Source organism: Meriones unguiculatus, chromosome 2, assembly GCF_030254825.1.
Source record: "Meriones unguiculatus strain TT.TT164.6M chromosome 2, Bangor_MerUng_6.1, whole genome shotgun sequence".
NCBI lineage: Eukaryota > Metazoa > Chordata > Mammalia > Rodentia > Muridae > Meriones > Meriones unguiculatus.
This window is the reverse complement of record NC_083350.1, coordinates 25389107-25414462: the sequence shown is the minus strand read 5'-3', so window position 1 is coordinate 25414462 and position 25356 is coordinate 25389107. Positions and strand designations below refer to the sequence as shown.

General features: G+C 36.7%; 1 protein-coding gene across 4 annotated transcripts in view; it reads left to right on the top strand.

Annotated features, from left to right (window-relative positions):
- The window catches only part of Wdr7 (WD repeat domain 7), a 315838-nt gene that overhangs the window by 127315 nt on the left and 163167 nt on the right, over positions 1 to 25356 (top strand). For all 4 annotated transcript variants that reach the window (XM_060377177.1, XM_060377176.1, XM_060377178.1 and 1 more), the window contains one exon: positions 7434 to 7547. In XM_060377177.1, coding sequence (XP_060233160.1) covers positions 7434 to 7547 — 114 coding nt within the window. The remainder of the gene's footprint in view (positions 1 to 7433; positions 7548 to 25356) is intronic.

The following is a 25356-nucleotide window of genomic DNA, read 5'->3' as shown; positions in this document are numbered from 1 at the left end:
TTTGCTTATGAGTAAGCAAGTTTATGTTTACAGATTTTATAAAGATTCCTTTTTTAAATTTCCAGGAATATTTCATCTTTTTCTCATAATGAATCACATGGAAATAATTTTATGCTTTGAAAACTTATGCTTTTTATATCAGTAAGTCACTACTTTTCTACTGTCTTTGTATTTCATTGGAAACAATACTACAGGGGTTAGGGAGATGGTTTCATAGATAAAATGTTTGTTGCACAAGCCTGGGCCCCTGACAGCTGGAGATAGAGCTTGGCAAATAAAGTGTAATTAATAAAATAAAAATAAATAAATAAAATCAGATTGAAAAAAAAAATAGATCACATGCTGTTCTTGCAGAGGACCAGGCTTTATATCCCAGCATCCAGACCAGGCAGTTTAAAAATTACACATAACTCTAAGTTCTCAGGATCCTGTGCTCTCTTCTGGCTTCCTTGGGCTCTGAAAACACATGTGGTACACATACATTCATACAGACACTTAGGTCATGTAACATATAAATAAATCTTTAGACAGCATAAGAGCCTAAGTTCAGATCTCTCTCGTACCCATGTAAAAGCAAGGCGCAGCAACGCAAACCTGTAACCGCAGTGTTGGTGGAAGCAGAGACATGTGCATCTTAGAATCTTGCTGGCCGATCCCAGCCAATCAGAGCCCTCCAAGTTCTCAAAATAAGCCTGTGTCAAAAGATACGATGTAGGGGTGGGTGGGGGTGTGGGAGGGCGGAGGGCGGAGAGAGATGAAGGAAGAAACGCCGTGTTAGATAGATTCAGGCCTTCACACATACATGCATTGACAGGCACACCTGTTTATCTTCTCACACATGCACACACAGCATACACACAGAAAGAAAGAAAATAGTATTTTCACATAATCTTCAGTTCTGTTTTATGACTGTTACAGTGTTGTCTATTATATCCTTTTGAAATAATTAAATTTACATATAATAAAATGTATCATTTTGGCTCCTAGTCTTCAACAATGTGTTTGGTCATGTACATACTCCCACAAGCAGGATATAGATTAGCTTTGTCTTTAAAGGTTGATTGATCAAGTACTTTGTTATATACACTTAGCCCCCCTGGAGCCACTGATACTGTGATATCTTCTGCTCTAAGAGAGCAGATTGCATGCATCTAAATAACGTGATGATCAGAAGTAGCCAAATTATGGTTTGGGGTTTGTAACAATGCTTTGATGCCTTCTTTTTGCAGATAGAGAGTAAAATGGTTGGCATTATTTTAAAATGCTATTGATCTTTATATGACCCAAAATTTTAAGTTATTTCCTGAAAACAGACTGTTAAAATTGACTTTGATGGAGGAAATGAGAGTGTTGTGATTTGGTTGTGTGTCTTCAGTACCTAGCCTTCACTATTTTCCAGAACATTTAGAGTCTTAGAGAATTGATTGCCATCAGTGCACAGTGGTATGAGAGTTACAATGTTGAGCTTATATTGGAAAAACAGTCTCTCCTTCTTTTACTTACTGGTAACTGTGTAGCACTGAAGATTGTGAAGATTAGCATATTCACACATTAACAGGTTAACACATTCTGGCAAAACCAGGAACATGGCTTAACTATTTCTTAAAGCGTGCACTTTTGGGATGATGATGTTGTTTATTTGGAAAAGTGATCTCCTCCTTGATCAATTCTAACACAGGTAGAAGGTAGTGGCAGGAGGATCAAAAGTTCAAGGTCATCCTCAGCTATATAGCAGATTCCTGGCTATGTAAGACACTGCCTCAAAACAAAAAACAAAGTGAGAAAAAGTTATGTATTTTTGATAGAAGAAAATTCTTGCAGGAATGTCACTTTCCTAGTGTATAAATGCTCTCTGTTATTTTTTCCTTCCTTCCTTCCTTCCTTCCTTCCTTCCTTCCTTCCTTCCTTCCTTCCTTCCTTCTTTTTTTCTTTTTCTTCCTTTTTGATATACAGTTTCTCTGTGTAGCTTTGGCTGTCTTGGACTTGCCTTGTAGAACAGGCTGACCTTGAATTGACAGAGATCCACCTGCCTTTGCCTCCCTGAGTGCTGGGATTATAGGTGTCACCACCATGCCTGGCCTGTAATTTTTTTAATCTGTTTTTTTGGGAGTACCCATAGTGTACACGTAGTGGCATAGGTGGCTTGGTTGATACTAAATGTTAGAAAGCCAGACTTGCTTTATAGGTATATTTACGGACATATAACTCATTTTCCAAATTTTCCCCAAACACACACACAATTCGGAGAGCTCTTTGCTTATTCATACAGCTGTGCAGCCATCAGTCCGTTTTGGAAAATGTTCACCTGAGAGTGAGCCCCACCACTTAATAGCATTTGTCCTGATACCCCACTTCCTCTCATGCTAGACTAGTGTGCTGCTCTCCTTTCTGTTGCAATAGATTTCACCATCTTGGCTGTTTGGGGTCATTAGATGAAGTGATTCTTTAAGTTTCTAGTGAGCATATTGCAGCAACTATCAGAACTGCCCCTTTTTGAAATGCTGTGCACAGCATTCCACTATATGACTGAATTACAATATTGTAGCAGTTTGGCCATTTACAGTCTCACCATAGTTTTGCTTTTGTAGATAATGGTGCCATGTATATTTAAGAATTAGTTTTCATGAGGACATATGATTTCATTCTCTAACAATAATTACTGCATCATACACACTTTCGTTAATAGGAGGAATTGGAACCCTGTTTACTGTGAGATTTGGAAAGTTTCTTGTGCAGTCTGGGTACTGGTCTCTTGTTGGGTATATGGTTCTTTTTTTCACATCTTTTTATTTACTTATATTTAACCCATTGATACATACAATATATATATATACATATACATACACACATGTATATAACTTTTCACACAATGACATGAGTACAATTTCAAATAAATTAGAATTTATGGATGAATTGTCAGGAAGATATTTCTTAACTGTGACCCTTAGTGAGTACCATCAACATCTACAATACAGTTGTCCCTCGTTATCCCTAGTTTCATTTGTGTGTTGCCAGTCACACATCATCAATCATGATCCTAAATTTATTTTTATTAATTACACTTTATTCACTTTGTATCCCCCATAAGCCCCTCCCTCCTCCCTTGCCAATCCCACCCTCCCTCCTCCTTCTTCCCGCATGCCCCTCCCCAAGTCCACTGATAGAGGAGGTTCTCCTCTCCTTTCTGATCTTAGTCTATCAGTTCTCATCAAAAGTGGCTGCATTGTCCTCTCCTGTGGCCTGGTAAGGCTGCTCCCCCCCCCAGGGGGAGGTGATCAAAGAGCAGGCCAATCAGATTATGTCAGAGGCAGTCCCTCTTCCCATTACTATGGAACCCACTTGGTCACGAACTGTCATGTGCTACATCTGTGCAGGGGTTCTAGGTTATCTCCATGAATAGTCCTTAGTTGGAGTATGAGTCTCTGGGAAATTCCCTGTGTTCAAATTTTCTGGTTCTGTTGCTCTCCTTATATGATTCCCGTCCTAAAAAATTCTTTTCTCTGGTCTGTGTTTTGTCTTTTTTCCCCCCTCTTTATAGTGTTTTTGCAGAGCTGAAGTTGTTTTGATCCTGATAGGGGCCACCTAATCCATATTTCTTTGTATGGATTATGCTTTTAATGTCAGGTCTAACTTTAGGGCTCAATGATATTTTTATTTTAAAAAGTTTAATTGCTTTATTTTACATTTACATAATTCACTTGGAATTAGTTTTATGTATGATGTGTGCTTTAGTTGGGATGTACTTTCCTTTTAATGATGCATATATGAGAGCTGTGTCTCTAGTGTGGTAATATTGAGAGATGGAGGAACATGTCGAAGGTGAGGCCCGGTGAGAGGTTTCAGTTCTTGCTGATGTCCTTTGAGAGTGACTGAAGAACTCCATACTTGCTTTGTCTTCTTGTATCATTATGTAACCTTTCTTTTCACACTCATGCTGTTACTGTACCACTGACCAGGAAGTCCTCACCAGAGCCGCATAGTACATGCCAGCATCAGGTCTTGTTACTCTGGAGGAGATAGACACAGGGGAATTTTATTAAGCTAGAAATAAAATGGAATTATGAAATTCTTAAATAAATAGATGGTTCTAGAAATTACATTAAATGATAATAAATTTGACTAGACTCAGAAAGACAAATATTACATATTTGTTCCCATATGGGAAACCTAGCATCTAATTTACATGTGTGCATGCATGCACACAAACAGACATACAAACTCATAGACACACCTGTACAGACACATATATACACACAGAAAGACACACATATTCATGCACATACAGACTCACATATACACACACACACAGAAAAACACATATTTACAAACATACACACACACACACACACACACACACACACATAGAGAGAGAAAGACATATATAGACACCCCCCAACCAACCCCGCTCCACACATGAGTGCATATATGTATAGGCTATGAAACTAGAAACTGTCAATGAGAAGAGGCTGGGAGAGAGTCTGTAGAGTCCTTGCAAAAAGAAGCTTTAAGGAAGGGATGTTGGTAATAGGAATGATTCAAGATTTATCCTTTATTCTGTAATAACTAATTTTTGTTGTTGTCTTTTGGAATTCTCTAGATTTTTTTACATTGGCAATTATTTTACCCTTGAATAGTATTAAGTCAGTGTTCTTTGGAAAGATAGAACCAGGATCAATAGTGGGTGATGGATGGATGAATAGGTAGGTAGTTGGAAGAGAGGTGATTAACTAAGGGGAATTGGTTCATGTAGCCAAATAGGCTAAGTTTCACAATAGGTCATGTGCAAGGTAGAGCTCGGGAAAACTTACTGTCAGGGCTCAGTCTAAGTATGAAAGTCCAGGTGGCTTAAGAGCTGACTGTGTGTGTGAACTCAGTCAAATCGGTACCTAGAATTAAACATCGCACAGGAGCAGTCTGCATTGTTCTTTCCAAACTGCATATGTTTTACCTTCTGTTTTGGTATTTGTTAGAGTTTTCCATGTTGTTAAATAGGCAAATGTGTTCTAAGTGTAATCCTTGTTTATTCCTGATTATAGAGTGAAAAGGATCGGATTTCCTTCATTAAATATAAATGTCAACTTCAAGTTTTACATCTTTTTATAAGCTGAAAAAATTCCCTTCAATTCCTGATTTTCCTATAGTTTTGAAAAAGTCATTTTCAAAGATGTGTCAAACTTTCATCAAATAATTACTATGATCTCATGATATTCTTTAGATCACTCTTTGGATTAAACTGTTTGGTTTTTCTAAACTGAACCAGACTTGTATCCTGTGGTAAAGTTCTCTTGGCCGTATTATATAAACATTTATATATATTCCAGGCTTCTACTTTTTTAATTCATTAATTAGTTTTCCTCCCTGCCTTCCTCACATGCTCTCTTTTATCCCCACCCCCCTTTTTTTGAGGCAGGGCCTCACTATGTAGCTTGGTTGTTATTGAACTTTCTATGTAGACCAGTCTAGCCTCCAACTCAGAAATCAATCTGCCTGTTTCTTGAGAGCTGAGATTAAAGGCATTTACTACCCTGCCTAACTCCTATTTGCTAATATTTCAATAAGGATATTTGACACTCTATGCATGCAAGATTTTACTTGGTTGTATTTTATTTTTCTTCCAAGTTTTATTAACCTCGGTTCTGAAATGGATCTATTAAAGAAAAAATATAAGTATGGGTTTTTTGGTTGTTGACCTCAGTTCCATTGAGATATATGTGTTTGCTGTTTAAGCTCTATGCATGGATGGCTTGACAGCATTCACACTGAATGGTATGAGTTTAAGTCTTTGTGGCTATGCTGTGATGTTCTGTAACACCACTCACCTGTCCCAAGGACTCACTTCCAAGAAAACCTTGTGCTGAAGTGACTTTGACTTGGGATTTAAGGTCAGAAGGCCTGTCTTTTAGTTCTGGCTTCGGAACCTAGCAGTAGTGTCACATTGAGAACTTTCTTTGTCCCTCTGGTTCAATAGGATGAATATAAATGGTTTACTTATAAGTCTTAACTTTCACTTTCATTGAATCGATGAAAGGAAAATACTAATCATTACTGTCCAAATTGTTCTTTGATATTTTTATTCCAGTTTTTCTCATCGTTTTCAGAATTACTGAGTGCTAGCAAAGAATGAGATTTCAAAGGTTATGTTTTAATTCAGTATGCAAAAATTATCTTTGATTTTTTTTTATTATTTGAACATTGTGTCCTTTTAGGAATGTGTTGTTTCCCTTTCTATCCCCATCTCTTTGTGATTATTTTTCAGGTGAGTGGCGTAGATTACATAATTAGTATTTTTCTAATAAAACCCTCCTTCATGTTAAAATTGATCTTGTGAGCCCAGAAATAAATACACTTCCTAGAGTGGTAGCATCATCATTTTCTGTTCACTGGGGACCAGTTTTTGTTTTTATTCCTTCCCTTCCTTCTTTCCCTTAATTCTTCACTTCTTCTTTTCCTCCCAGTGCTCCAGAACAGCTCTGAACAGGTGATACTCCTATACTTGTACATTCTGTTTTCCATATTCAATCTGTAGATCTTCTGGTTACCCACTGATGAGTCCAGCTTACTATCATTCACGGTGGTGAATTAGCTAAGGATGTTTTCTGTCTGGGTGCCTTTGGAAAGCCTGGGGAATTGTGTTGTACACCTTAGAACAAAAGAAATCCTTCAGTATCTATTGCACGTAGTTTGTAAAGCATTTGTATTGCTCCTTTTTAAGCAATTATTAAAGTACTTCTTTAAAAGACTTGGTTAGAAATTTTCACTTCTATAGTACACATGATAGATTGATGATAATCATTTTAAAACACTATAAAATCTACTTCCTCTTGCCAACTTTGAAATTATATGGTAAATGCAAAGTAACACTACAATATATCTTCAGACAGAGAAAAAGATGGCTATGCAGGTGATAAAGGCATTTGTGTAAACTAGCAGAATGGAACCCATTCGGTGTGATAATTCTGTTCCTCATCCCTAATTCTTTCATAGAAAGAAATGTTTTTCTTTAGAATCAATACTTGTCTCAGAACACAGCTACTTCCCTGTCCTCACCTACCTGCCAACCCCAAGTTGTGAACACAGTAACATGGAAGAGAGTAAACCTTTGAATTATTTCTGCACTGTACATTTTTGTTTCTGATTGCAGCACAATTCAATCTAAATCAGATAGCATAGTGTTAGTGAAACAAATCAAGTAAAAATAAAATTTATATCAGCATTTTTGTCTGCTTGTTGCAGATATTGAGTAAAACTAAATATAGGATAGACCCATGCATGTCCACCCATATAAATAAATAGAGTAGAGATAAATACTTTATTCATTTGTTTGTATCTTACACAATATTGAATGTTATCTTTCAAGTAGTAAAAACTTTACAAGTTTCACTACATTTCTTTCAGTTTGTAAAGTGAAATCTTGTCACTCTAATGTGTTATAGCTGGAGTCTCAGCGGAAGCAATGCAGACTATGACAGCTGCTCCAGATGCCTCAGGGCCAGAAACCAAAGTCCAGGAAGAAGAGCATGACCTTGTGGATGATGACATCACTACTGGTAGGCATGGGCAAAATCACATAATTTGTTGGAGCTCTGATCAGTGTTTCAAACTGTTTTCTCAGTCACTTATTGGGGTTGTGTCTTGTAAAGGAAGCCAGGAAACTTGAATTCAAGTGGAACTGTTGGTTTGGTACAGGATGGCATATGTCACATACCTGTGAGCTGGGCACTTAATGTTCTGGAAGCCTTTTAGTTGTGCAACTAGAAACATTACTAAAGTCTTGAACATGTAGAGGAATACGCATGTCCATGAGGTAGTAATAACAATGTATATAGAATGGGTCGTGTAAGAAATGTACATATTTTTTTGTACTGAAACTGAGAAAGTGAATGATGCTTTTTAAAGTTATTGAATTTGAGTGGATAGCAAAGACTTTTACATGTGTTATCCATCATGGAACCAGGCATATAGCAAATTTTATAAAGTTTATATATGACAAATTTAGCATATCTTTGAATCATTTTGACTAATTTTAATTGCTGAATCTCCACATTCATTGTGCTCAATTTCTTTGAGTGTACTAATGATAATAAACAGACTGATAGTTTTATTGAAACTATTGGGTTTTTTTTTTTCATTTTGTTTCTTGTTTTTTGTTTTTGTTCTTTTTTTTTGGTTAGTTGGGTACAGATGGCTAACAGTAGTTGAAAATGTGACTACAATATCTAATTACTTTTAAATGTGAATATTAACCAATAATTTTTTAAAGTATGACCAAAAAAATAAGAGTAAATTTAAAAAAAAAAATTGAAAGTAGAATTTTCTTTCTTACAGAGCAATATGTAGCAAGTCTGTTACTATTACCACCTAATAAATGCCTTTAATTTTTTCCACTGGGAAGAAGTTGAGAGAGCTCAGTGATTTCCTTAGATAATTGGAAAGCTTATGTTTAAGAACTGTACCCTTAGGCAGTGGCTTTGAATAAATTTTGCCTAAGTAGAAGAGCAACAGATTTTCTGATAACATGAGATGATGATGTTCCCTTGTTATTTTTTAATACTTATTTTATTTTTTGAAATGATAATTGTAACATTTTTCCCCTTTTGTTTTCTTTCTTCCATTTGCTCTCTTTCAAATTCATGGCTTCTTTTTTCTCTGTTGTTACATACATGCATACATACACATAAATGTAGGAATATAGGTGTACATGATTTCCTAAATATGTAACTACAACCTGTTCAGTCTATATACTGTTACCTGTATATATATATATAATCTAGGGATCATATACACTTGGACTTGGATTGCCAATTTTTAACATATAAGTATTATGGTGAAAATTCATCTGATTTGAATATAAATATCATTAGGTACATCCAAAATTTCAGAAATAATTTAGCATTTAACAATTAATGCAGTTCATTTTAATAACAACCATAGAAAATCTTCCGTTTGCAGATGCTTTGTAAGTAAGAAAATACTTTTTAGCTCCTGTTTTTATTATATTTAAAAACAATACTATAGATGTGTTTTTTTTCTTAAATCCCTAGAAAGCTAAAGACCTTCTATATAAAAAAGTAGTTATTTAATTTCTTGCAAAGAGAATGCCCTTGCCACAGTAGAACAGAGCAGTGAAATTCTTGAATAAAGATCATTGTGAGCACTCAAATTAACTTTAAGAAACTAGTTAAAATTTAGATCATGCAATTATAAACTCATGAGATTGTATTAAAGCTCACGCCTGTATTCTTACAAGTTTAATGACGTTTTAGTGTAAGTCTCATTTGGAGAATTAATTCATGCTGCCTACCATGTATTTTAATCTGTTTAATTTGGCTAAATGTGTGTGACGAATGGCCTTTGTCAGTTGATTTATTCGCTTCATGCTATGGGTACTAGAAGCAAGATTGTTCAATATCCAAAGACTTTAAATAACCAAAAAAGCCTTCGTTAACATGTTGCCAGAGCAGGGAGCACGCTGCCGTCTGTTGATGGTTCAGGTTGCCTTTAGACTGTGGGACTTGATTAAGCGGTGGTATAGATTTTTGTGACAGTTTAGAAGAAAACCATATTTCTTTTTATTGACTGGAATCCTATATAAATTGCATTATGAAAAATATGGTAGATGTAACGAGAAAAACCCATTTTGAGCACAGTCTTATTTTGGGATGAGCACCATTGTCGAATACCAGCACCAGTAAAAGAAAGGCTGACCAGTTTAGCCAGTACCTTTGAAATAAAATCAGATTATTTTGAAGGAATTGCTAATGATACCTCTTCATAAAATAACTAGAAATTATATCATGACACAATTTTGTGTATTTAGATTAATGTGGGTACCTATTTAATTTTATCTTTGTTGTACCTGAGACTTATTCTTAGAAGTAATTTGACCATTAACTAAGTAAAATGTAAAATATAATTTCGTATTTTTGCTAAAAGCAGGATGACTGTTTCTGACATTATAATTCTGGCTGAGAAAGAGCAGGTATGAATGTTGTCTTAGAACAGTTAAAGCTTGACCTAGCGGCTTTTGTTAGCGTTTGCCTCAAAGAAGTGAAGAGGTGTGGATAAAGCCTCCTAGTGTTGGCTGTGATCAATGGAACTAATTAACTGTATTTGAAATGAAGAGTACTTAATTGGAAGAGAACAGCTGGAAAAACTGGGAGAAAAATATTGAGTCTTGATTGAGATGATTTCAACCTTTGCCATGACACTTAAACAATATGCTGCTGCTATTTCTATCTTTCTTTTTAAAGCTGACACCCATTGATCAGCACTGCAGAGAAATTCCTGTGTGCTCGTGAGCACACTAAGATTTACTTACCAGACTGTCTTAACTATGTGGTTTAATTTATGTGTCACAGTTATTTTGGTGGATCAACATTTTTATGTATAGATATTAAAACTTATTTACATGAATCTTATATCCTATAGCGTAAATACAAAATGTGCTTCCTCAATAAAATTGCCTCAGGGCTTCTAATATACTGTATATTTACATTTTTTTAGCAATAATATAATATTGTTAGGATTATGTCTAGGGCTAGGTATGGTGGTACACGCCTTTAATCCCATTACTCCAGGAAGCTGAGGCAGGTTGATCTCTGTGAAGTTTAGTCTACAAAATGAGTCCAGGACAGCCAAGGATATACCCTGTCTCAGAAAAAAAAAAAAATTATGTGCAGATTAATTACAACTTCTCGATCCAATGAATATTTTCCTATACAGTGTGTTTGCTTTTATCTATATACTTTCCTTAGCATTTTAACATGTAGATATACTATGTAACCAATATTGTAAATGATGTGTTTTCTTTGCACTATGATTTTATTTTATGAATTTATTATTCATATGAACTTTGCTGATGCTGATTCAAGGGCCTCATTTTCTTGGTGTCCCCCACCTCTTCTGGCTCACACACTCTTGCCACCTCTTCTTCCACGAGGACCCCTGAGCTCTGAGAGGAGATGGAGACACCCATTAATGACTGAGTGTTCCAAGGTCTGTCACTCTGTAGTGTCTGTCTGTGGGCCTCTGCGTTCGTTCCCATCCTCTGCAGAGAGAAGCTTCTCTGATGATGGCTGAGCAAGACACTGATCTATGAGTATTGCAGAAAATCATTAGGAGTCATTTTATCACTACATTTTTTCTCTTTTTAGATCAGTTATTATTATGATTTTATATGACATAATTGTGCTAATAGGGGAAAGCTTATTAAAAAGTGACCTCCATAGAAAAAAATTGTAAATGAAGCAGGATTGATTCTTAAGTGGGCCTTCTGTGTGACTTACTTTTCCTTTACATAGATATCTTTACGGTGAAAAATAACATTCTAACTGAGGATGAAGGGATGGGGCTTCTAATGTTAATTTTTACACAGCTTTTAAAATTTTCAAAGTAAAGTGGGAAATAGTCCTGGAGAGGACAGCAGTTCCAGAAGCACAGCAACAGAACCAAAATATCTGACCACAGGGGTCTTTTCTGAGACTGATACTCCAACCAAGTACCATGCATGGAGATAACCTAGAACCCCTGCACAGATGTAGCCCATGGCAGCTCAGTGTCCAAGTGGGTTCCATAGTAATGGGGAACAGGGACTGCCTCTGACATGACTGATTGGGCTGCTGTTTGATCACCTCCCCCTGAGGGGGGAGCAGCCTTACCAGGCCACAGAGGAAGACAATGCAGCCACTCCTGATGAGACCTGGTAGACTAGGATCAGAGGGAAGGGGAGGAGGACCTCCATTATCAGTGGACTGGGGGAGGGGCATGAGTGGAGAATGGGGAAGGAAGGTGGGATTGGGAGGGGTAGAGGGAGGGAGCTACAGGGGGATGCAAAGTGAATAAACTGTAATTAATAAAAATAAAAAAAATTAAAAGAATTTTAGAAGGACTTTATTCATAACCATATTTATTTCTCTAAGAAATAAATTTGTATTTGTCTTTACTGCCTTGACTCTTATTTAATATTATATGTTCAGGACACAACTGAACATACAGTAAAAAGGGTCAAAAGTCACCATCGTTGTCAGATAAGACTAGATCAGTGAGAAGGTAGCTGGCAGATTTAGCTAATCGAAATGAAAGGAACTGTGGCATATGGATCTGAATGGGCCTATTTACTTTTTTTTTTAACTTTTTAGTTTCTTTTTATAAAATTGTAATTAACTGCATTTTAGTTACCAACTCAGGGACAAAAAATATTTCTCCCCATTACAGATGCACAGAAGTGCCATAAAAGGTTTTGTTGTGAATTTAGAGCTGGCGGAACCTGTGTGGGCCACCTCTCTGTCTCAGCTGCATTTGTAAATATGTATATTTTAAGCCTAATTATTTACTTTTGAGTGTTTTACTTATGTTTGTATATCTTGGAGGAAATCCAATTTTTTATAAATTAATGTAGATTTCTATAAATTTACATTCACTTCTTTTTGAATTATAGAATCAAAGTACTTTTTCTAGGTATGATATTGGAAATTTTTAATCTCACTATTTTTTTTATAATCAGTCATTTCTTTATGACAGGCTTTGATGTCCACTGTCACACAGCACTGTGTGTGAATGGGGCAGAAGAGTCTCCCATTTTGATTCCATAGAAAGATTTAGCGAAAGTAATATTTATATGCATTTTTCTTTCGAATGCTACATGGCAGTCTTTTTAACAGTATGTATATATTTGGGTCATGCTAGTAATTTTTTTTAGAATATGTCATTTAAAAAATAAGCAGCAATACATTTCCTCATGGAATATTCTCATGGGGAAAATAGACAATAAAAATAATAATTAAATGTACAGTGTGTAATATGAGATATGCTACAGAATAACAAAAAGTTAGAGAAGAGTAGTATAAATTGAAGGTGCTAAAAGTTTTTCCCCAAATTTATATGGACGTATTGATAATAAACCACACACAGTAAGAACAGTTATAAAACAACCAGGAGAGCCTTACGTAATAGTTACGTTCAAAATGTTTAGTTACGTTCAAAATGTTTAGCTCATTTGTATTTGGCAACCTTGAAGAAAATACTATCTATCCTATCTTGGTGAGTCTAAAGTTTTGCACCTAAATCAGTCTCTATCATATCTTGTATTTAACTTAAAAAACATATTTCTAGACCTTCAAATGTTTTCTTAAATCCTAAACAACCTAAGCCTAACTATGAAACTGTGACTATCTAGTCTTAAACCCCATCTGAGACTTGTATCAAGAAATACATGTCTGACTCTTATAAAATCATTTTGAAGTAGATACTAGTATTGTCCTTGGTATGTAAATGAGGAAACAAGATTACAGAGAGTGCCTTTCTGGGTTTTGTGCTTGACAGCTAATAGACCTAGAATATAGCATGAGCCCCATATGATTTAGAATTATTAAGCTATACAGTCTCTCACTCTTGGTGAATGATTTTGAAAGAGTTTCTTCTTCTTTTTTTTTGGTGTGAAATAATCCCACAGACTATCTGTGCACTTGTGGGATCAGATGAGCAGCGTGGTAGGTACACAGTGTCACTGCTTAACGGAGACCAGCAAGGGCGCTGAGGTTGCTCAGTGTAGCCTTCTTGCCCAGCACGCTCAAGTTTCAGGTTAGCCTCCAGCGCCACAGGAAAATCAAAGTTAGGCCAAAATACCATCTCCTTTGGGAAAAGAAAAAAGTCATATATTTCTTCTTTAAAAATTTCACCATTGCTTAGGACTACTGTTATAAGACTGCAAAAAGAAACATTTTTTGTTGCTACAGCCCTTTTTTTATTACATACATGTTAAACAGAAAGCTCATTATTTTCTAAAGTTTTCTGAAGTCATCACTATAAAACAGACACCTTAACAAATATTCTTGTATTAAAGTCTCAACATGTCTGTAAGATAAAGCTGAAAAGAATGTCTAGTCTGAGACTAAATATTGATTTGTTCATTTTACTACTTACTAAAAGGCCCTATTCATAACATATGCTTACATTTTTTTTCTGACTAAAAGATGGGAAATTTGCCATGTTAAAGTCCAGATAAGCTCCATTGGGGGAAAGAAAGAACATTATTTATTCAGAGATCAAAATTGCTTTCCTAACACAAAAAGAGACCTTGTAATTAGTAAAAATTATACCTGTATCCTTTACCTTTCTCATTTTTAAACTTATAATTGACAATGGAGAAAGGAGTATAGGAGTACTAGATATATGTGGCTCTTTTTAAACACCATTTGATCTTTTATTTATTAAATTTATTTTGTACAGTGATTTTTTTCTTTTGCTTTAGAGAATATAATATAAAATATATAATATTTTCCTTTCTTCCCTCTAAATCCTTTCATATGCCTTTCTATTCTCTTTTTAAATTTAGAGCCTCCTTTTTTCATTAATTGTTATTAGCAGTATTTGTAGTGTATACAAACAGATATATGTATGTCTATACATATAAATTCCTAAATATGACCTACTAGTCTGTATAAGCTTACTTGTATGTATGTTTTCAGGGCTGACCATTCAGTGTTGGATTACCAATTGGTGAGCTCTTCTCTATAGAAAACTATTTCTCCCACTCTGAGCATTCCTTAGTTGCCTGTAGTACTTTGTGTAGTGTTGAGGACTCATGGTCTACCCACAACCCTACCTTCACCCATTTTGGCATGTCTATTTTTATTGTCCTTGTTCAGTTCATGTTTAGCGGATCATGTCGGTGAAGCTTTATGGATATAGCTTCTGCCATTACTAGGAAACACAATCTCAGAGGAAACTCCACATTCCTGCCAATCTTACAATTTTTCCACCCCCTCTTCCAAAATGTTTCCTAAGCCTTGTGTCAGGGAATGTTTTGTAGATATTTCTTTTGAGCCCTGGTTCCCCAGCTCTGTGTTTTAGTTGGTTGTAGTTTTCTGTAATGGTCTCTTTCTGTTGCAAAGACAAATTTCTTTGAGGAGGAGAAAGTAATAAATCATTATAAAGTGCCGTTTCCCATTGTTTTAACTGTAGATTGTTGCTACTACAAAGTTTACCATGTTCAGGCTCATGTGCAGATTACTAAAGCTCTTGATTATTCACCATGAAGTGATGGGAAAAAAATATACTAAGCAAAGTAGGGATGTCATTGTTTTCTGAATAGAATATCTGATTCCAAATCATTTTCGTTTCCATGCTTTACCTTTTAATCTGAGGAAGACAATGTAAATTAGAATATTTATTTTCTAATGTTTAATGTTCAGCTTTAGTTGTATATTAGTGGGTAAACACTATTTCTAAACCAAGGTATCTAACAATTTTTTGGCAAAAGCGCATTAAGTATGCTGTTATGTGGAGCTAACATAACTTTTCTCATATATCCCTTTTTTGAGCTTGGTTTAATTTTTGTTTCAAGTACTAGTTGTATGGTAATTTTGCTCAAATCTACATCTACAACCTCTGAGATGCCTAGTCTAAGCACCAGGTTCATATGCTCTCATTCTGCCTGCATGTCCTATAGCTCTCTAAAGCCAAGCCCAGGACCTAAAGCCTAGTACACAACAAGCTGCTTGCTATCTCTTCCCAAGGCTTTTCTTTCTATGTACATGCAGTTGAAGACATTACAACGGCATAACTCATCAACTCCAGCAGTGCCCTACTGTATCTGGTACAAATTTTTATAAGTTGTTTCTCCTAATTATCTTTTTCTCTAGAAACATCCTATGCCTAGACTCCCTCACTTTAAAATTATTTGTATTGTTCTATAGCTGTGTTCCTGACTCCATCTCTTACTTGTCCATTTTATGTCTTCTTTCACTATGAGAATTTCAGTAACCTGTGTATCACTTTTCACTCTTTTTTGTTTGTTTGTTTTGTTTTTTCCCTGTTAATAATTTTATTTTTTTAATTTTATTATAATTAGTTACATTTTATTAACTCTGTATCCCAGCTGTATCCTGCTCCCTCATTCCCTTCCATTCCCACCCTCCCTCCCTCAGCTCCTCCCTCCCCTTTCCAAGTCCACTGATTAGGGAGGACCTCCTCCCCTTTCCGTCTGGCCCTGTTTTATCAGGTATCTTCAGGACTGGCTGTGAAGCCCTCCTCTGTGGCCTAAGAGGACTGCTCCTCCCTTGGGGGGTGGGGAGGTCAAAGAGCCTGCCATTGAGTTCTTGTCAGAAATAGTCCCCGTTCCCCTTACTAGGGAAACCAATTGGTTATTGAGCTACCACGAGCTTCGTCGGAGCAAAGGTTCTAGGTTATATCCATACATGGTCCATGGTTGGAGAAACAGTTTCAGAAAAAACCCCTGTGCCCAGATATATTTGGTCCTTGTGGGGCTCCTATCCTTTTGTTAGCTGCTAATAACTAGCTGCCCCTGAGCAAAGCAGAGATTCCGAAGACTTTCCTGAGGTATGTAGAGCCCCTCAAGGATTCCCATTTTCTCCAGAGCCATCAGCTACTGCAGTACTTCACTATTTTCCCAAGAGTCAGCACAGTTTATTCTTTGCACGAGTCCCTTTGCCTCAGCTCTCTCATATGGGGGTGATGTTCTAAGATTCCCTTCAAATCCTATTTAAGTCATGGTCATCTTTGTGAGTCCGTCTGAATCTCTGTTCCATGGGCTTTCCACTATGTTTTCTGCACTCCTGAAGGATAATGTCATGCGCTTTTTATGTTTAAGCATTTCACTTGCCTTTGAGAGTCATTTGTGGGTACATGATTTTTAACCTTTCTATATTTCTAACACGAGTCACTGCCTAGATATGTGCCATCTCCCTAATAAATTATTTAATAACTAAATACTTGAATTAATGAGCCCCTTAGATTTCTTCATTTCAAGAAGCACCTGCCATTCACTGTATATTTTATAAATTTATAAAGTCATATATATTTACTGTATTCTTCCTTTACGTACATGCTATATTTCTCTTCTAACCAACCCCCTTCATCATAATTGTTATTTAATGACTCAGAAAGTATTTGTAACAAACTAGTGTGAGATTATGGGCTATATCCTGACAACCTCTCTCTATTGTGAAGAAAGGGACTGGAAACAGATATAAGAATATGGCTAGCTCTATTGAACTAGCCACAGTTGATTTTCATTAAAGTATGTTTTCAAACTTAGGAATAGCATATTATATGCAGGATTTCCTTAACAACAACAACAACAAAAAAGATAGGAAACTTTACCTGGGGTCTCTGTGCATTGTGACTTAGATACTGATATGTGGTTGGAAGGTAAAGTGGTTATTGTAGATTCTCAGGTGGACACCTGTTTCCAAATACCCTCCTGCCAAAGGGTCTTCAGTAACCTTTCAGTCTATAGACAGTGGAGATGACAGTTCTGCTTCCATGACAGGCAGTGAGTCTTTGCTTGGCTGCTGTCTCTTCTCCTCCATTCTGCATTCCCGACCTTTATAATGGTAACTGCCACATGAGCATTGGACATGGCCCTGTTAAGGAAATGACATCTCTTTTTTTTTCCTTTTTTTTATTATTAATTACACTTTATTCATTTTGTATCCCCCCATGAGCCCCTTCCTCCTCCCCTCCCGGTCTTACCCTTCCTCCCCTTTCTGCATGCCTGCTCCTCCCCAAGTCCACTGATAGGGGAGGTTCTCCTCTCCTTCCTTCTGATCTTAGTCTATCAGGTCTCATCAGGAGTGGCTGCATTGTCATCTTCTGTGGCCTGGTAAGGCTGCTCCCCCCTCAGGGGGAGGTGATCAAAGAGCAGGCCAATTGGTTTATGTCAGAGGCAGTCCCTCTTCCCATCACTATGTAACCCACTTGGACACTAAACTGCCATGGGCTACATCTGTGCAGGGGTTCTAGGTTATCTCCATGAATAGTCCTTGGTTGGAGTATGAGTCTCTGGGAAGTTCCCTGTATTCAAATTTTCTTGTTCTGTTGCTCTCCTTGTGGAGTTCCTGTCCTCTCCAGCTCTTGCTATTTACCACTTCTTACATAAAATTCCATTCACTCTGCCCGTCAGTTGGCCATCAGGCTCAGCATCTGCTTTGATAGTCTGTAGGGCAGAGGCTTTCAGAGGCCCTCTGTGGCAGGTTCCTAGGTTGTTTCCTGTTTTCTTCTTCTGGCTTTCGGAGGCCCTCTGTAGCAGGATCCTAGGTTGTTTCCTGTTTTCTTCTTCTTCTGATGTTCATCCTCTTTACCTTTCAGGATGAGGACTGAGCATTTTAGTTAGGGTCCTCTCTTTTGCTTAGTTTGTTTAGATGTACCGATTTTAGTGGGTTTATCCTATGTTGTATGTCTATATGAGTGAGTATATACCATGTGTGTCTTTTTGCTTCTGGGACAACTCACTCAGGATGATCCTTTCCAGGTCCCACCATTTACCTGCAAATTTCATGATTTCCTTATTTTTCATTGCTGAGTAATACTCCATTGTATAGATGTACCACAATTTCTGCATCCATTCTTCAGTTGAGGGGCATTTGGGCTGTTTCCAGCTTCTGGCTATTACAAATAAAGCTGCTGCCAACATGGTTGAGAAAATGTCCGTTTTGTGTACTTGAGCATCTTTTGGATATATGCCTAGAAGCGGTATGGCTGGATCTTGAGGAAGCGCTATTCCTAGTTGTCTGAGAAAGCGCCAGATTGATTTCCAGAGTGGTTGTACAAGTTTACATTCCCACCAGCAGTGGAGAAGGGTTCCCCTTTCTCCACAACCTCTCCAGCATGTGTTGTCACTTGAGTTTTTGATCTTGGCCATTCTGATGGGTGTAAGGTGAAATCTCAGGGTTGTTTTGATTTGCATTTCCCTAATGGCTAATGATGTTGAGCATTTCTTTAAATGCTTCTCTGCCATTCGATATTCGTCTACAGAGAGTTCTCTGTTTAGCTCTGTTCCCCATTTTTTAAGTGGATTACTTGGTTTTTTGCTTTTCAGCTTCTTTAGTTCTTTATATATACTGTATATGAGTCCTCTGTCAGATAAAGGGGTGAAGATTCTTTCCCAATCTGTAGGCAGTCGCTTTGTTTTGATGACAGTATCCTTTGCTTTACAGAAGCAAGCCTATAGCCAACATCAAACTAAACGGAGAGAAACTTAAAGCAATCCCACTAAAATCAGGGACAAGACAAGGCTGCCCACTCTCTCCATATTTCTTCAACATAGTGCTGGAAGTCCTTGCTAGAGCAATAAGACAGTTGAAGAAGATCAAGGGGATACAGATTGGAAAGGAAGAAATCAAATTATCACTATTTGCAGATGATATGATAGTATACATGAGTGACCCGAAAAACTCTACCAGGGAACTCCTACAGCTGATAAACACCTTCAGCAAAGTGGCCGGATACAAAATTAACTCAAAAAAATCAGTACCCCTCCTGTATACAAAAGACAAAAGGGCTGAGAAAGAAATTAGGGAAACAACACCCTTCACAATAGCCACAATTGAAATTACATCTCTGTTGCTTTCTTAAAGCCAGAGGTTAGCAGGGTAGCCACATCTAATCCGGGGATTAGAGGCTCACTGCAGGAGAAGGAGGGTAGTTTGTGTAGGAGGGGTAGAAGCCTGATAAGTATATGACCCTCAAGAGGCACACCTGACAGGGTGCAGCTACTTTTGAACCACTAAGAAAGCATGCCTTCTGTTGTTGGTTGAAGACTATAACTCAACATGTGCGATATTTGGGTTTACTTGTCTGAAAGACTGGCCTGAGAATGCTTGTTTGAGAAAAAGTCTAAAGACAAAGGCAAGTCAGGAGAAAAGACTATTAAATGCCATTTAAATGTTCAGTTTCTCAGTGAATAAATCTTACACTGTTGTAAATGAATAATCAACTTAATATTGATGTTTTTTCCCAAGAATGTTTTTGTACAGTTAAGTGAATTAAATATCATAAAGCATCAGAGGTGCTGTAACATGAATTATTTTAATCAACGGTTGCCTTGGCACCAGATCTTTCTTAATGATATTTGCTAAACAGAGCATTGTTATTGTTTAAATGTACGTGTATAGGATGTTTGGAGTTAATACTTCTAAAAGGTCTTAGGCTAGTTTGTATTTAATTAATGTAATCTTAGCAAACTCACATATATGGACACGTTTAAAAACAGGGACCTAATAATACCACGATATGCTAGACTCACTTAATACCTAAACATTTACCAGACTGTAGTCTAAGCTTTGAAAAAAAAAAAAAAACTGTAACAACTCATGTGACACATCTTCATTATTACTTCATTTCACAGAAGAAGAAAATGAATAGTGGATCACTGCTAGGAAATGGTGAAATGAGGATTTGAATGTACGGTGTAGGCTTTTGACTGGAAGGAATTTACTTGAAACTATCTTATCAAGTTTACAAAAGAAAAAAGAAAAAAACACATTTATTCTGGTATATATATTCTTTCTGTGTGATACAGAAACTTTAATTTTCATTTCAATGTAATCCAGTCTTCCTTTTTATATAGCATAGGAAATATTTTAAATCTAAAGAAAAGCCTCCTTGTGTAATAAACACAGATAGTCAATACAGGAAATAATTTTGTGTAAATATGAAATCACACAAGCATGTGCACCAAAGTGTAAACAAGATTGACTGGTACATTTAATTGCTTATGTTCCTCTAGTTGAGTTTGGGAAACCACAGAACTCTTAACTGGATAAAAATGTAGGAGCAGTATTTAAAGGAAAAAAGAATCCTTCCCTGTGAGTGTTTAACCTTCAAGATGAACTTAAGTTTGTTCCTTTGTGGGCTGTGTGATAATGCCTCAAAGATAAGAATGAATTGCAACTGCATCAAGGCACACTATTATGTAGGTGAAGTACCCCTATAATTGATATCAAACCCATATGACCAAAAGTCATAATTCACAAAAGGAATGACAACAATGTCTCATAACTCACAGGTTTCATGTCACACACATGAGTAATACTTGTAGTGTGCAAGCCATGCTAAAGGGGAGAAGCCGCTTTTCAAATGTATAGTGGTTTTGAAGAGTCTTCCCTGATCCCTGGTAGTCATGCTGAATACACAGGAAGATCATGAATTTGCCAGCCCTGTTGAACCATGATTATTTTTTTTGGATGCAAATCAGTTGTCAGACATAAAGATTTTTTACTATTTTGAATTTTTAATCACAAACAAAAGGTAACAGTTAATCGAAGTGAGAATAATCATAAACTCGAGCATGGTTTCTTCTTATGGACTGCTGTGGAAAGGACAGTCCTAACTGATATAGGAGGAAAATCAACTTTTTTTTTTTTTTTCTTAATAGTGATAGTCCTAAATAGAAATGACAGAAGCTTCACAAGGATCGAATATATCTGGACACGGGGTCTTTTATGAGACTGTATCTCCAGTCAAGAACCATGTATGGATATAACCTAGAACTCCTGTTCAGATGTAGCCCATGGTAGCTCAGCATCCAAGTGGGTACCCTAGTAAGGGGAACAGGGACTATTTCTGACATGAACTCAATTGCTAGCTCTTTGACCTCCCTCCCCATCCCCTGAGGGAGGAGCAGCCCTGCTAGGCCATAGAGGAGTGCAGCCAGTCCTGAAGATACCTGATAAGCTAGGGTCAGATGAAAGGGGAGTAAGACCTCCCGTATAAGTGGACTTGGAAAGAGGCAGGGAGGAGATGAGGGAGTGAGGGTGGGATTAGCAAGAAATGAAACCAATATGACTGGTTTCTAGACCTCTTTCTCTTCCATTTGTAATTACTCCTACTTGTCAGTGATGCTCTATAGAACACAGTCCAGAACCAACTAGGTGACCACTCAATAATCACTGAAGTATTAGAAAATTGTTGCTTATTTTATCCGGATACTATAATTTTTATATTAAATTGCTTTCCTAAAGAAGCTAATTCTATAGCAATTGTGTAACTGCAAGTTTTTATATGAGTTGCTGTTAATTCCTGTCTTTTTCAATTATAAAAGGGACCTTAAGTTTATCCCTTTTGGTTTGTACCTTACTGGTTTTTGTTGATTATTCGGATTGGAAATCTTTCTTCTTGTTCAGTATATAAGTTATTCCTATTACCATTGTATGGTCTAAGAATATGATCACCAACCTATGTTGATATCTTTGGTGACTAGTTACTGGAAACCTGGTCTCCATAGGTAGAAAGCTATTCTACTCAGTCATCTGTTCCCAAATCTCTCTCAGTTATGGCTTTCAATTCCGTATAAAGCCACTTCTTTGTAATGTCAAATATCCATTTTGCTCATAACAATATTCCCAGAAAATGCTCCAGATAATTTACTGAAATCAGACTGTGCTGTATTTTTATGAACAGTGTAGGTGGGAGATATTGGATTTTACATTTATGCTCCTGTGCCTAAACTACATGCATACGAAGAGGTTTAAAAATTAGCACTAAAGTATTTTGGGTTCTGGAAGAAATGATTTTAACTAGTAACCTATAGCTGTAACCAATCATCTTCAGGATTTCAGGAGTCACTGAAAGTTTGTCAAAATTGTCAGTTGATGTGCAGTATCTGTCTATGGGAGATTATCTACATCTCAACTGTGTATGAAACTAATGCTGATCACTGTATCTGCTTTGATTATCATGGTGAATACTTAGTGATTGTCTACTTATAAGAAATTAGACATGCTTGCCTTAACTTAAAACTTGAGTTTCTCTGTTTTTGAAGGTTTCACAAAAGTCAAGTGAAACAGGTCACATTAGAGCTCTGAACAGTGTTAGTTTTAAATCTCTGTTTAATAAAATTTGGTTTGAGATAGAAAACCAATAAATCATTAATGTGGTATTATTATTTCAATTCTGTTAGATTTTCAAATATTTGCATTTGACTATTCATCCAAATTCATTAAGTCAGTGAAGGACTGTGCGCTCTGATAGGCATGCTTTTTACTTTTAAGACTTTTTAAAATGAGATGCTTTCAAGGATTTATGAGCTTAATTTAAAAAAAAGTAGGAGATGTGAAGAGTAGTTGGAAAACATTGATTCTCAAAAACAAAGTGGCTTCGGCCTACTTAGAACATTCTGTTCAGTGGCTAAAGCCAACTTAACAGATTTTTTTTTTTCTCCATAGTCTTTGTGAACTAGGTTGATTCTTTTTGAAGTAGAAGTGGCAGGTGCAGAAATAGTACTTTCCTCTCATCTGTGGGCAGGATTCACCTAAATTTAAGTGAAGAGTGAAGATATACAACAAATGAAACCATCTGCCACTCCCAACCAGCCTTGCCCACTGTTGGGAAGTGCTGGGCCCCATGAGTCAGCCACTGGACAGGGCTCCTGCAGGGTCTCATTTCAGAGAGTGAGGGCAGACCCTGTCAGTACACATTTTGAGATGTGAGTCTCTCACCAGCCAGTCATATGGAGATCAAAGAACCTTTTAATTTGCGTCTAATTACTCCTTGAACAACCGTCCACCATATCCAGCAGGAGCTATTGTATGAAAACAACCACATATGTATGTGGTCTTTTGAAATCTGAAGCCCCTTCAAATGCTAAAATAAAAATACTCTTTCTGTAACTCTTGTCATGTTTTCCCCATAAAATCATGAGTGAAGAGGATAATATGAGCAGCAGTCTGAGCAGAAAGGCTCATTGTATTTTAAGCAATTGATGCTTTGTAACAATTTCCATTTTTTGAAAGGAGCCTTTCAGCTAACACTTCTGGAGGATTTGTTTAGCACATTTGTCAGTGTGAATTCTTTTATTGGCATATAATTTCCAATTAAAATGATACCATTTTTATTGGGACTATTTTTAGTAGAATTTTAACAGTGTTGTAAATCTTACTATTGTGTTAAGCCCTTTGTAAATTATTATAGTTTAACTACAGCCATCACCAATCTCTGAGAATTTTAAATATATAAAGATAAAGTTGTGGTCCAGTGACAAATTGACATTTGTCATAAAACAAACAACTTGTCTTTGAGTTGATACCATTTGAGCAATTTTGATGACATGGTTAAATGACAGATGTTAGTGCCATTAAGAAGCAAATTAATTTGAGGGTGTTAACTAAACAGGATCTCATTTAACCATTTGCTTTTGAAATACAAATAGAAGTATTGCTACTAGCACAATTGCCCATCCTTGGTGAAAAAAAAAATGTGAACACACAGACTTAGTCACTATTTGGATCAAGCTCTCTGTGGCTATGACCTGTGAGGAGATCTAAAAATCAGCCATTGTGACCATGTTGTGAGCATTTGATCAGTCAGAAAGGAAGTCTATTGATTAGCAATAACTGACATTTCAAAATCACTGTGTAGAAAATGTTATTGGATTTATTAATGTTTCTCATCAGCTGCAGTCACCAACAGATTTAAGTAAAAATGTCACAAGCCGAATCCGTATAAACAGTTTCCTATTATAAAACTTAAAACAAGCTATATAACCTCTAAATCTGATGAGTATTAAAATGCCATGTGATCAAATCATTTTGAGTGGACTTAAGAGAAACATAGTAAAAAAAAAAAGTAGCTATAGAACTACTTTACATATTAAAGGATTTTGATTTTTCATTGAGATGAAATTCATATAACAAAGGTAATGATTTTAAAGTGAACAGTTTGGTTTGTTATTAAAAATCACAGGACATTAAAAGTTGTGCGTGTGACTAGTCTAGGAGTAAGATTGCTTTATACCAAGGTAGAAAAAGGTTGTTTCTATTCAGACAAGATGCTGAGATACTTAGTATTTCCATCTTATAACAGCATTATGTATAGACATAAAAGCATTTTAAAAGCCGTGTTATGATAGTTACGTAAGAATTTATATTCTTTTTTTTATCTTTTTTTTTAATTTTTTCATCAATTACACTTTATTCATTCTGCATCCCCCCATAAGCCCCTCCCTCCCCCCTCCCAATCCCACCCTCCCTCCTCCCTTCTCCCTCTGCTTGCATGCCACTCCCCAAGTCCACTAATAGGGGAGGTTCTCCTTTCCTTTCTGATCTTAGTCTGTCAGTTCACATCTAAAGTGGCTGCATTGTCCTCTACTATGGCCTGGTGAGGCTGCTCCCCCCGAGAGGGAGGTGATCAAAGAGCAGGCCAATCAGATTATGTCAGAGGCAGTCCCTCTTCACATTACTATGTAACCCAATTGGACTCTGAACTGCCCTGGGCTACATCTGTGCAGGGGTTCTGGGTTATCTCCATGAATAGTCCTTGGTTGGAGTATGAGTCTCTGGGAAGTTCCCTGTGTTCAAATTTTCTTGTTCTGTTGCTCTCCTTGTGGAGACCCTGTCCTCTCCAGCTCTTACTATTTCCCAGTTCTTACCTAAAATTCCATTCACTCTGCCCAACAGTTGCCCATCAGGCTCAGCATCTGCTTTGATAGTCTGAAGGGCAGAGGCTTTCAGAGGCCCTCTGTGGTAGGTTCCTAGGTTGTTTCCTGTTTTCTTCTTCTTCTGATGTCTATCCTCTTTGCCTTTCCAGATGGGGATTGGACATTTTAGTTAGGGTCTGAAA